This window comes from Cygnus atratus, chromosome 19 (assembly GCF_013377495.2).
Source record: "Cygnus atratus isolate AKBS03 ecotype Queensland, Australia chromosome 19, CAtr_DNAZoo_HiC_assembly, whole genome shotgun sequence".
Taxonomy (NCBI): Eukaryota; Metazoa; Chordata; class Aves; order Anseriformes; family Anatidae; genus Cygnus; species Cygnus atratus.
The window spans coordinates 4,317,419-4,329,996 of record NC_066380.1 but is presented as its reverse complement, the minus strand read 5'-3'; the positions used below and the strand labels follow the sequence as shown (position 1 = coordinate 4,329,996).

Sequence of the window (12,578 nt, the reverse complement as noted above, 5' to 3'; positions counted from 1 at the left end):
TGCAGAGCCAGGCTGGAGGCACTACCCAGGGGTGACCCTGATGGGGCACCAGGAAAACCTCTGCCCTGTGGGTCTGCCCTTGGAGAGGGGCAAAGCCAGGCAGAGCAAGGCCCCATGTGCCCTGTCTCATCCTGGGGTCAGCCTAGTTTTGGGCAGGAGCTTGGACCTGACCCGTCCCAAACCCATCCCTCCCAGACCAAGGATGGAAAGCTGGCTTTTTGCAGGCTTCGCTTCTACTCCCTTAAGTGAAGGTGCCGGGGAGGGTCACCTGCCTGCGGGCTGTAAGCAGCCGGCTGCACACACGAGACAGTTGCTTAGAGGTGGGGTACCTTTTTTCTTGGACTACTGCAGCCTTTAGCGCCTGTGCCATCCTGTTACATCCCTGGAGCCAGCCCCATGGGGCCGGGCTGTTGCACCCTGGCAGCATCGCCGCTGGGGCTTGTCCTGCACTGGAGTCACCTCCTGGTCTCATGCACTCTTTTTTTTTTTTTTTTTTTTCTTCTGTTATGAGGGCTGTTTAGGGAAGATGGGCAGCCAAAGCATCAGCCGCTGCCCGAAAGGGCTGTCTGTTTCTACTGCCCCAGGAAGGAATTTCACTAGAAAGCAGCAACGAGGCTGTCAGGCACCTGGCACAAGGGGCCTGGTGCTGGCTTTTGGTGCCGTTGCCCGCATGAAAAATGGAAACGAAGTGCAGGCAGGGAAGAGAACACTTGACATTATAATAATGCTTGTAAATACATTACGTAAAGAAGAAGAAAAAACGCCTGCTTTGTTTGTGGGACAATGTGCTGCTGTTTGTATTTAGAGACAAAACTGTTATTTTGTTCAGACTGAAATGGTAAGAGCTGAGCAGTGCCCTATGACCAAATGTCTGACCTACCTAGAAAGAACTTGTCCCTGTGACCTCATTACACATAGGAGAAGCTCTTCAGGATCACATACATTAAAGAAATGCTGCTGAAGGGTTTTCCATCCTCAGATGTGATATAAAGCTTATTTTGATGATTATTTTCAGCTGATAATGTGGTGTTTGCTTTGGTTCCTCAGAGAGCAGAGTGCAGGGCAGAGGAGCTAGGTCACAGCCCCTTTTCCAGGCAAATTAAAATAATTAAAATATAAAATCTAGATGTTGACTCTATGTGAAGGGCTCTTTCTGAAAGCTGTCCTGGGGGAAGCAGCCAGCACAGGCAGCACCAGGGCTGCTGGTGGCAGTGGCTGGCGTGGCTCTGGCGGAGCTGCTTTGGCAAGATAAAGCACTATTTATGGCAAGCCAAGGTTGTTGTTTTTTGTGCAAAAATAGCCACATTTGTTTCAGTTCCATTTCAAATGCAGGAAATGAGTGTTTGCCAAAACGACAGGCAGAATCAGGGAAAAGGAGAATTGTTTGTAATCCTCCTGGAGGATCACTGAAAGGAGGGTGGGTCTGGAAGGAAACGCCTGGATTCTCACCAGTGTCCTCTTAAAGGTGGATCTGATAGACTGGACCTGAACTTTTTCTTATGATCACCTAAATAAGGCAATTCCAGAGCTTCTGCTGCCTAGAAATCATATGAGCTGCATATCTTGCCAGGCCAGAGACAGCTGGATGTCAGGATACAAGCTTGTCCGCTCTTTCAATCAGGGTAGACACTTGCAGGGTTTGAGCAAAGGTCTGAGAACTTTGTTGTAAAGGTGCAGTATCCCTGACGTGTTACAACATTTCAGGACGTACGACGCACTGAACCGGGAGAAGCTGCTGTTCTTGGTTTGACAGATGCTTTTTCACATACCAGGCTGAATCCGTTATCCCTTTCCCACTTGGCATTACGCGTTTGAACGTAGCTTGAACACGAGAGATGCAAATCACGCATCCAAACCAAAACAATCCAGCGAGAGTGGCCCAAGCAACAGGTAGGCGACCGGCGGGGCCTTTATGTCCAAAAGCAAAGTGTGCTTGGAGCGGCAGGCTGCCGAAATCCCGCGCCACGTGTAGGCTCGAGGCTGCCCAGCTCGGAGCAGCCAAAAATCCGCCTGCGCTGAGCAGCGCGTGGCGGCGTGCCGGGTCGGCCCTGGAGGCGCAGGGGAGGAGATACTGCACCTTTAGCCGCCGTTACGCCGAGGGCCAGGTGTATTTGAGCAGGAAAAAAATGAGAACTTTTTGTTTAAATTCTGAACTGTTTCTACTTGTGGGTATTTTTATCCCATTCTCTCTATTTCTAGACAGTGGAAGCTCTGCCTCTAACCGGGCTGGGGATTCTACTTGGGGCTCAGGACAGGTATGTTGTGAAATGAAATGAAACAATTCAAACAAAACAAACCCCAAAATCAGAACAACCAAACCCAACTGACAAACAAAGCCAATCCCCTCCCAAACCCAACCTGCTCGCAGATGTGTGTCTCTGACGTGGCGTATCACGGCTCTCCTTGTAAATGCTATTTTTTTTTTTTGCTTATTGCTAGAAACAGATTGAAGTTGTTAAGAAAGGGCCAAGGTGTGAGTGCTGCTGACATGTACAGGTGGAAGCTTTCCTCCCATGAACCCTGCAGCTCTACATGTACCACAGGTAGTTATAAGACGCAGCCAAACGCAGCCTCTGCACAGCCGCCGAAACCACCCGGTGTGTGAGTCGCTTTTACGTCTCGTAGGGATGGGAAGGACCTGGCGATGCTCAGGGGGTCTCTCCATTGTCAGATCTGGTGTAGCACGACCCCACGTCCCCCAGTGTAGCCTTGCAAAGCCAGGGGATTCGCAGCTCAGCCCCCCGAGTTCTGCAGAGCCACTGGTGCGTGCTGCTGGGGAGGAGAGGAAAAATCCCAGGGTCTCACCCCGTGGGCTTCTTGTGCAAAGCGTTTGTGAGCTGCAAAAAGCTCCCTGTCCTCCTGCATTTACCAGCCCGGCAGGGTCCCAACGCTTCTTGCTGGGTTTGAGCATGTCAGCTCCTTGAGCTGGGGCAGCTGTGACAGCGAGGGGATTGAACTCTGTGCAGCCGGGCTCCTTCTTTTCATGGCTTTTTATTTCCCGTTCCCTTTTGAACATTCAGAGGGTTTTGAAAAGCTCAGCTTCTTTCCGACCGATTGAAATTTTGAAGATTGTTCGGCTCTGGCAGGAAACAAAGCAGCACTTGGCTTTTTGATTTAGTTCTGTTTCTCCCACTCCTCCTGCTGCCGAGGCTGGTCTCAGCTGCAATGGTGTCAACCTGGAACAGCGACATATCTGCCAAAGTCTGGCCTCTGTTCTTTTTTCCTAAATTCCCCTTTTTTATCCCCCAAAAGCTCTGAGCCCCCTCTCCTTTGCTCCTTGGTTAGGGGGAGGGAAGCCAGTGGTGTCCCTGGTCCCCTGCACTACTGGGCACAAGCCCTCCGCTCACTGCACTGCTCGCTGTTGCTGTCCCTGAAATAATCCAGATGCTGTGGGGCTTCTGCAATTAGAAGGAAAAAGGGCAAAAGAGGAGACCGTAGTCTAGGGGATACCTTTTAGAAAAGCAAATGCAATGAATTTATTTTTTTTAAGGGTGCCAGGCACTTGCACACAGTGTGCAGGTAGTGGGGGCTTTGCAAGCCATCCCCCTCCCCAGAATCCCATCAGCCACACGTTCTGGGTCATTTTTGGCTTCTTTGATCCCCTCTGAACGAACCTCCCCCTTGACTGGGACAGGCTGCTCTGCCCAGTTTGCAGCTAGCAGGGAGAGGTTCTACTTAAATTTCTCCTTTCTCATTACCTTTTCCTAATGACACATTGCAGAGAAGCCATACGACGTCAGGAGCTGGAGATCTTTTATTTGGTTTCATGTAAACCACATGTCCTGAGAGCTGTGCTTGCCCTGGAGCAGGGAGCTGCCTCGCAGACCCGTTGCCCTAAGCATTTCCTATGAAAACACATTGCTTGTATGTTGTTATTGATGGTGAGCCCTGCACGTGGTGGCTGTACCCACTTTTGGAGCCAGCCTCAGCCCTTGCCAGTGTTGGCTTTGGTGGCCGCTGTCATCCTCCCTGCTGGGCAGCATCCTCCCCGTGGGCAGAAAGTCAGGTTTGCTGCTTTCCCGCAGGAGGAATTTTTGGAAAACCCAGCTAAGGCGGGGGGCGGGTGGAGTTTGGATATCAAAAGTCACCAAGCGTCCTCTGTTGTGTGTGTGTATTCTCTTTGAAACCAGGAGTGATGTCCACGTATGCTATGTGTGTGCGCTATGACGGGATTGAAGTGGACGATACGTACTGTGATGCCATGACCCGCCCCGAGCCCGTCCATGAGTTCTGTGCTGGGAGAGAGTGCCAGCCAAGGTACCGCCTCGCAGGGCGCTTCCTCTGCCGTGTATGCATCGGGGGGGTTGGCACGGCGTGGGGGGCAGCAGGGACGTGGGGTGCATGGCCCCTAGCACCCCAGCCCTCCTGCCCCGCTTGCCTGGGCTGCCCTGGGGCACAGAGAGGCTTTCCCCTTGAGGGTTGTGGTTTCAGCTGCCGGGTTAAAAGCTCCCTGACCGCCTGGTCGTTTGCAAACTGCACTCAGGATCCGTCCAGTCCTGTGCCCTCTTTGACATCTTAAACGTTGCTGAGGTTTGCTCGCAGTCAGGGCGAAGCATGGGGTACTGGTGCAGACAGGAACCTGTTTTCCTTCTGTTGTGGCTTTTTATCCAAAAAGCGTGGCTTGGATTGCGGTCCAGAGCCAAACCGTGCAGCTTGGGTGCGTCTCTGCTGCTGGTTTGTAACATGGGATGTGTGCCTTGGAAGGCTTGCGAAGAATAGCAGTTACCCGTGTCTGTCGGAGGGAGGGCTTGACGAGGTCAGACTGGGGCAGAGCAAAGGGATAAGTAAAGGTCTGGGGCGTGCCCCGAAATGGTTTCACGCAGCAGCAGCATAAAGCGAGGGCAGGGTGGCAGCGGGGACCAGGCGTAGCCCTACAAAATCCAAGAGTGGTCGTTTTCAGCTCGGGTAACTGTGAAGGACGGCTGGTCATGCTAGGGAGGGCAAGGGGGCAGAAAGCACATGTCTGTCAGGCTGGCGGCATTTCGCCAGACTTTGCACGTTGAGGCTGAAAGCCAGAGCAGGTCGTGGTGCGAGCGAGGAGAGGGGAGGGGAATGGTGCTGCTGCCGTGAGCAGCCCGGTCCTGGGGGCACCACAGGGATTTTATTTGCACTAGCTTGGTGTTTTCGTAGCACAAGTGTTGGGTTGTCCCACTGGTCTGTTATAAAGCCAGCTCCTCCTTGTGTTTGTGGTGCTCCAATTCCCTGAGCTTTAGCACCGTGAGAGGGGCGTAGCTGTGAATGCAGCAGGAGAGCGGGTGGGCGAAGGAGCCGCGGGGGCTCAGGTGGGGCAGCCTGGTGCCATGGAGGTTCTCCAGAAGCTAAAGCCAAAAGAATTTTTGATTTGCCCGAGAGCTGTCTGATCTGGATGGGAAAGACCCTGTTTTCCTCTCCCTTCTGCACTCAGGTGGCACCTCAAAACGTGACAGCCTCCCGTGGCCGCGTGTTGTGCCTGCAGCTTGACATGGGGCTGGTGTGCAGGGGGGACATGGCCCAGGCGTCCCCAGGGCAGCCTTGTGACCTCTGATTTGTTTAGGTTTTTAGTTTTTTGAAATTTTTTAAATATTATTCTATATATCAGAACACTTAAAAATGCTGCTATACTACAGAAGGCTTGAGCATAGGAGGCTTTTCCCAAGGTTTAGAAGTTGCTCCCCTCTCGTAGCGTCAGGGCAGTAGTGGCAGGGGGTGGTAAGGGGCAGGCATCGTCTCGGAGCAGGTCCTACCTTTTCCATCCCATCTCACAATGTTTGAGCTAGTCTGACCGTGGTGCACAAACCTTCCTCCTGCCAGGGGATCCGCAGGGCCATGGGGTGAGCCCTGCCCTCCTGCCTCCCTTTGGCAGCATTCCCAGCCCATAGCTCTTACAACACCAATGTCCTGCAGTCGTTTGGGTTGTCCCTAATTCCAAACGCGCCGGTCTGCATCCCTCCTTGGGGACCGGCTGTGGCACCCCAAAGGGCACCTGCACCCCTCCTCCTTCCTTCTGCCTGCGTCCTGTTCCTCCTCACCTGTGCTGGCTGTGATAGATGCATGTGTCCCCTCTGTCCTTGAGCTGGTCAGGCAAAAAAAAAAACAAAAAACAAAACAAAAAAAAAAAACAGGGTTGAGTGTGAGCAAACAGAGAAACGTGCAGGGCTGGGGAGCGACACCACATCCCCTGTGGCACATACTGGCTCTGAGCCTGGGGGGCTGCACGGAGGTGGTGTGGGGTTGCTTTCTCCCCGCTCTGCCTCTGGGCAAAGTGATGTTGCTGTGGGTGGTGTGGGGCTGCACAGGGCTGGGTTTCCCCCACGTGATGCCTCTGTCTCGGCCCGCAGGTGGGAGACGAGCAGCTGGAGCGAGTGCTCCCGCACGTGCGGCGAGGGCTACCAGTTCCGCATCGTGCGCTGCTGGAAGATGATCTCCCCGGGCTTCGACAGCTCCGTCTACAGCGACCTCTGCGAGTCGGCCGACATCACCAGGCCGGACGAGCGCAAGGTCTGCAAGAACCCAGCCTGCGGGCCCCAGTGGGAGATGTCGGAGTGGTCGGAGGTGAGTTTTGGGGATTTCTGGCTCATATGTGGTTGTCAGAGACTTGGCACGTGGGGGACCTCCTAGGGCACCGGCCCTGATCGTTGCATGTGCTGGTTTGTGCCATCAGAGATGGGATGCTTCTCTTCCTGGGAGCTCCCGAAATGCTTCTTGGTTGTGACTTAAACATCTCCTTCCCTCCTTGGGCTGGGGAGAGCTGTCCCCATCGCACTGCTGGTGGAGGGGCTGGTGCCTTCTCTGATTTTTGCAGGATGTTTTGACTTTCCCAGTCTGGTAGAGAAAAGCTCCCTGCGCACGTGCTAGCATGATATTTTGACTGGCGTAGCGAAGCGGAGTGGCTTATTTTACCCAAACCCATATATTCCTCCGGCATGTGTCAGGGACAGATTGCTTGAGACACTCCTGGAGTCGTTCGCTCTTAGCCAGCAGCAAAGCTAATCTAATTTGGATCACATCTGACGCCGGGTGCCAAGTTGGCTTGGGAAATAGGCATAAAAAAAAGCACGTTTCAGAGATCTGAGGATTAACATATCAGCGCGGTGCGTCTGAGCGCTGTGCTGTTGACACTTTTCCCTGCTTAACGTTATGCATGGAGCAAACGTGTGTATGGGGGACTGCAGTAACTCAAATCCAGTTCTAAATAATGTCACTGCGCTGCGCGGTGCCAAATTTATCCACAGGATAAAAATCTCAGTTCTGTGGTTTGGGGAAAACATTCTCGAAGGACACGAAAAGCAGCTGGCTGTTCCTGCGAAGGAAGTGAGGGAGATCTCACTCCTGGCTTTAAACAGCAGCTACAACCTTTCAGCTCCGATAATGGGAGGTTTTGGTGCCTTGGTTTTTTGGTTTTTCACCCTCTGGCTTCTGTGGGTCTGGGGAGGTTTGCTCAAGCAGCTGTGAGAGGAGCAGGGCTGGAAGCGGATGCATTCAGAGGCTGAGCCAGGCTCTGACCCAGCTCTGTACCCCCAAAACGCCAGCAAGGCTGGGGTGGCCCCCCCCAGAGCGTGGCTGCTGGGCTTACACAGCACCTAGGCAGGATGCAACCCCTTCTGCACTTCTGAACCTGACTGCTGAGGCTGTTTGGGGCTGCTGGGGTGTTTTGGGAGAGAGGCGGCTTTGCTCCATCTCATTTTACAGATGTGTTTAAATGGATTTTCAGTGTGCATTTTTCAAGAGTTTAAGGTTAAAAACGTTAAAATACATAAAAATCAGCTCCCAGTTTCCATCACCTTTACCCAGACCGTGCTGTGGCTGGGGAGGGGGCCGTGCTGTGTCGGGTGGGTGCCCTGCTCATGCTGTCCCCTCTGTCCCCAGTGCTCAGCGCGGTGCGGCGAGCGGAGCGTGGTGACGCGGGACATCCGCTGCTCGGAGGAGGAGAAGCTGTGTGACGCCAGCGCCCGGCCCCTGGCCGAGAAGAACTGCACCGGGCCGCCCTGCGACCGCCAGTGGACTGTCTCCGACTGGGGACCGGTGAGACCCCAGGGAGGGGACGGGTGGCACCTCCGGGCTTGCCCTGACCACCACCGGCCCACTCCGTGCTGTGTTTCCTGGGGTTTTAGGTTTGGTGGAGTTTGTGAGCGCCGGATCCTGCCCCGCAGAAGGCTCCTTGCCCACAGCAGGGATGAGCCATTGCATGTGCTCTATCCCCACGGGTCGGGGGGGACAGTGGAGCCCTGTGCCATCCCAGAGAGCCTGGCCAGCTCCTGCAGTTGTCACCTGGCGGGTGCCAGAAGCACCCTGTCTGCTGCTGAGCTGGGCAGTGCTGATGCTCCGTGCCTGGAAAGTGAGCCTTTAGCCTTTTTTTTTTTTCCCCCCTTTTCCCTTCCTGCACACTTCTGCTACACAGACCCTCTCCATCCCAAGCTATTTTTACGCAGGGTTTTTATTCTCTGGCTAAAAATAAGCAGTTTCCATGGCAGCAGTGGGGCTGCAAAACGCCGTGCGTATCCACAAGAGTGGCTGCAGAAGAGCCAGGGAGCACCCGCTGCTCCCCCCGAGGCTCGGGGTGCTGCTGAAGCAGTGAAGGGGGGACACTGGCAGCCACTCGCTTGGCCCCATTTATCTTGGTCTCTGAAAGCTGCCCCGTGTTCCCCTGTTTGTGGCACTTCCCCTCCTGCCCGTGCCGAGGGGGTGCCAAGTTTCGCTCGGTGCCAGCGGGATGCGACCGCGGGGCGCATTGGCCGTGAGGATTCCCCGGGGAAGGATGCGCCCAGCTTCCCTGCAGCCAGCATCTGCTGCTTTTTTAATCCAAACCCCAAGGATCCCTTGGTGAGGTGGGGCTGGGGAAGAGCTGAGCCCCAAACAGGCGTCTCGGTCCCCATCCTGGGTCATCCACGGGGCTGGGACCGTGCTGCTTTCCCCACCTCTGACCACATGCTGTGCTCGGTGTGGTTTCAGTGCAGCGGCGGCTGCGGGCAGGGCAGGATGATCCGGCACGTGTACTGCAAAACCAGCGACGGGCGCGTGGTGCCGGAGTCGCAGTGCAACCTGGAGACAAAGCCGCTGGCCATCCACCCCTGCGGGGACAAGAACTGCCCGTCGCACTGGCTGGCGCAGGACTGGGAGCGGGTAAGGCTCAGAGCTTGGCAGTCCCCTCGGGGGGCGATTGGGGAGGACGCTCTTGGTGCGGGGCAGGGATGGGGTGCACGGCTCTCAGCCCCGCTTGCATCCCCGCAGTGCAACACCACATGCGGCCGGGGCGTGAAGAAAAGGATCGTGCTCTGCCTCGAGATCGTCAATGGCAAGATCAAGACCCGCAACCCCGCCGACTGCGACGTGGCCAAGAAGCCTGTGGAGGAGACGACGTGTTTCGAGCGGCCGTGCTTCAAGTGGTACACGACCCCCTGGTCGGAGGTAGGCGGGGAGGGGGCTGGGGGCAGCTCGGGGGTGCTACTGCGGGGGGAAATGCCCTTCCTACACCACCTGCAAAAAGCCCCGAGGAGCTGGGTGAAGCTTTGCAAGGTGCAGCCCGCAAGGGAGCGCACAGAGGAGCCCCTTTGCTTTGCTAGCAGCTCAGGAGAGCCTGCCCTGGCACAATGCAGGCAGGACTTGCTGTGAACAGGACCGAGAGGAGATGTTTTGGGTTAGCTTTAGCTTTTTTTTTTTTCCTGTTTTTATTTTTCACCACTTTTTTCCCTGCAGCAGCTGGTAGGAATGCAGCTGGGGCTGTGCATGGAGCCTGCGCTACAGCTGCCCCACAGACGGGCAGGGAGCAAAGCTGGGCTCCGGCGAGGTGTGGGGTGATGCTGGGGGCAGGCTGGGCTGTCCCAGTCCTGAACGGGGCTCCTCTGTGCCGCGAGCAGGGAGGCAACAAGCAGCGAAGGGCTGTTCCCAGCTCCCTGCAAGAGTTCCCTGACGCAGGCCTTCTCGTCTGCCTGGAGCTCGTTTTGTTTAGTCTTAAAAACCGTCCTTGCAGCCTATAATTAGCCCAAGAAACCCTGCTGTAATCCCCGTGCGCCGAGGCGTCCAAAGGGCAGCAGGCAGCGAGCGCAGCCTGGGAGCAGCTCTGTGCGCCCCATACTCGTTGTACAGACCCCAGCCCCATAGCCCCCGGTCGGGGGGGGGTCACAGCCACCTCAGTGTCACCAAGCAGCTCTGAGCCACGGTGGCTCTGGTGGGAGGAGGGAGGTTCGCAGCCCCAGGGGTGGGAGCGCGTCCATGGATCCCCATCAGCCCGCTGCAGACGTCTGACTGCTGGCAGCGAGGACGGAGCGAGGGGCCAGCAGTGCAATGAGAGGTGCAGAGTTCAGCACCCTGCCCCGATGGCTCCACTGAGGGTGTTTTTAAGCAGGTCCTGGCTCAGCGCAGACCCCCACGGCAGGGGGTTTCTCGCCTCAGCCCCAAATCTCTGTTCCCCAGTGCACAAAAACCTGCGGCATCGGCGTGAGGATGCGGGACGTGAAGTGCTACCAGGGGAAGGACATCGTCCGCGGCTGTGACCCGCTGGTGAAGCCAGTCGGCAAGCAGACCTGTGACCTGCAGCCCTGCCCCACGGAGCCCCCAGGTGAGCCCCCCCAGTGTTTTATTTTCCACTGCCCCCCAGCTTGCTGCTCACCCCAGGGGGAACATGGAGGGGACAGAGCTCCCTCTGTGCCCCAGGGACATGGTGTTGTGCTGTATCTCTGTAACCCTATTAAATAAAAGGGAGAGTTCAAAAGCAGCGCACTCTGACCTGAAGACAAGAGGGAGCTGTGGAGAGCTGACCTGGGTGGTGCTTCTGTGTGATTCCAGCTCATGTCTAGGAAGTTTCGTCTGTGCCATTACTTTAATGATTTTTGGTCTCCGAATGTCCTGTGGGATTTGTAACTATCTCATTATCTGACTCGCCTGCTGGCTCAAAGCCCCTGTGATCTTTAGCGAACACGCGGTTCTAATTCTTTAATAGGATTTGGGAATAAAGATGATGTGGGAGAAGAGCACAGAGGCGGGAGGCAGGTTTGGGGCCTGCTCTGGGCCTGGCTGCAGACCCGGGGTGCCCCCAGCTGCCAGCTCGGCCTCCCCGCGGGTCGGGGGCACGCTGCAGTGCTTTTTGGGGTGCCTGGTTGTCTCCTGGGAGCGGGTTGGTTTCATCCTTCCTATGGATTTTATACAAACAAAACAACTGCAAACCCACAGGATTTAAAGCAAAATACTGCTCTGGAGAAAGCTGGGAGGGAGGGTGTTACGGTGGGTTTTGCCCCCCCCCCCCTCTCTCCAGCACCTCATTTGCCCTGAGCTCCTGCTGTCCTGCTGCTGGATTCCCACTCACCTTCTCAAATACCCATTTGGGGCAGGAGTTGTGCATGTGCTGGGGTCAGCAGGAATTGTGTGTGCTGGGGTCACCCTGTGCCCTGCCACCGGAGGCCCTTGGCTGGGGACAGCCCGGTGCCGGGGTCCCTCGGTGGCTCGGGGAGCTGCTGGGCAGTTCCCCCAGGGAGGAGCCCAAGCTTTGGGGCTGGAACCAAGTGCAGCTCCCCAGGGCAGGCGTGTTGAAACGTGCCAACCTTGTACCTCTGCCCGGGCTGACGATGATATTCATGGGGAAACCGCTTGGCTTTTCCAGGGGATGCTCTGCCAGGGAGCATGGATGTGACCATGGCAGCCAGGGCGATTTTTTTGTTTTTTTCCCAGCCTTTTCCCAGCCCATGGTATTTAGGGTAGGCTGTGTGCGGGACATACGGAACTCATGAACTTGTAATGTTATTTTTTTTCTTCCCATATCAATTCCTTTTTTCTCCTTCTCTCCCCCAACCAACCTGCCTGCCCTGCAGATGACAGCTGCCAAGACCAGGCAGGAACCAACTGCGCTCTGGCCATCAAGGTGAACCTGTGCAGCCACTGGTACTACAGCAAAGCCTGCTGCCGCTCCTGCCGTGCTCCCCACTCCTAGTGCGGGGCCGTGGGGGCCCGGCCAGGCTTCTTCCCCCGCTGCCGGGGTCCCAGGCACTGTGCAGGGCGAGCTGCCGGGCCCTAAGGGCGTTTCCCATCCATCCTGCCCTGCCGGTGCAGAGCTGCTCCCCTCTCCTCCCTGGTCATCAGAGCTGTACATAGATCCTGTATATTTGATTTCCCCTGACGGCAGCCATTCACCCCTTTTTTACAAGGTCTTGTCCTTTGGTTTCTTTCTGCCTGTGCACGTTTGGGGTTGGCAATAGGGCGGCGTGAGCCTGTTGGAGGGAGAGCACCAGCACCTTTCCCTTGCGAGAGTTAGTGCCTCCTCCCTCATTTGTCCCCAAAACCTGCGCTCTCGTTAGCTGCATTTAACATGGTGGGGAGCTGATCTTCATTTGCTAAATGAACTCGAGCCCAGGCCCTTTTTTGTAATATGTAGGTGTATACTTTTTCAGAGGATTTTATCTTATAATCAAATGGTAGTTCCATAGTCCTTACCAAAAAAAAAAAGGAAACATAATGCTGACATATTGTATATAATATGGAAACATAACTGCACTTTATATCACAAAAAAGACGTGCTCTTTTTTAATATATTTGTTTACATACAGTGAACTTTATCCACATAATCATTAATTTGTACTCATATGTATATTTTAATAAAATTGTCATATTTA

General features: G+C 55.3%; 1 protein-coding gene across 5 annotated transcripts in view; it reads left to right on the top strand.

Annotated features, from left to right (window-relative positions):
• ADAMTSL2 (ADAMTS like 2) overlaps window positions 1-12,578 on the top strand; it is a 25,075-nt gene extending 12,497 nt beyond the window's left edge. For 2 of the 5 annotated variants that reach the window (XM_035554928.2, XM_035554932.2), the window contains 8 exons: window positions 2,440-2,597; window positions 4,131-4,257; window positions 6,318-6,531; window positions 7,846-8,001; window positions 8,929-9,099; window positions 9,208-9,384; window positions 10,390-10,534; window positions 11,781-12,578. In XM_035554928.2, coding sequence (XP_035410821.1) covers window positions 2,440-2,597; window positions 4,131-4,257; window positions 6,318-6,531; window positions 7,846-8,001; window positions 8,929-9,099; window positions 9,208-9,384; window positions 10,390-10,534; window positions 11,781-11,899 — 1,267 coding nt within the window. In that variant the 3' untranslated portion in view covers window positions 11,900-12,578. Of the gene's footprint in view, window positions 1-2,439; window positions 2,598-4,130; window positions 4,258-6,317; window positions 6,532-7,845; window positions 8,002-8,928; window positions 9,100-9,207; window positions 9,385-10,389; window positions 10,535-11,780 lie in introns of those variants that run through there. The other 3 variants (XM_035554929.2, XM_050714469.1, XM_035554930.2) reach the window with 3 other exon arrangements.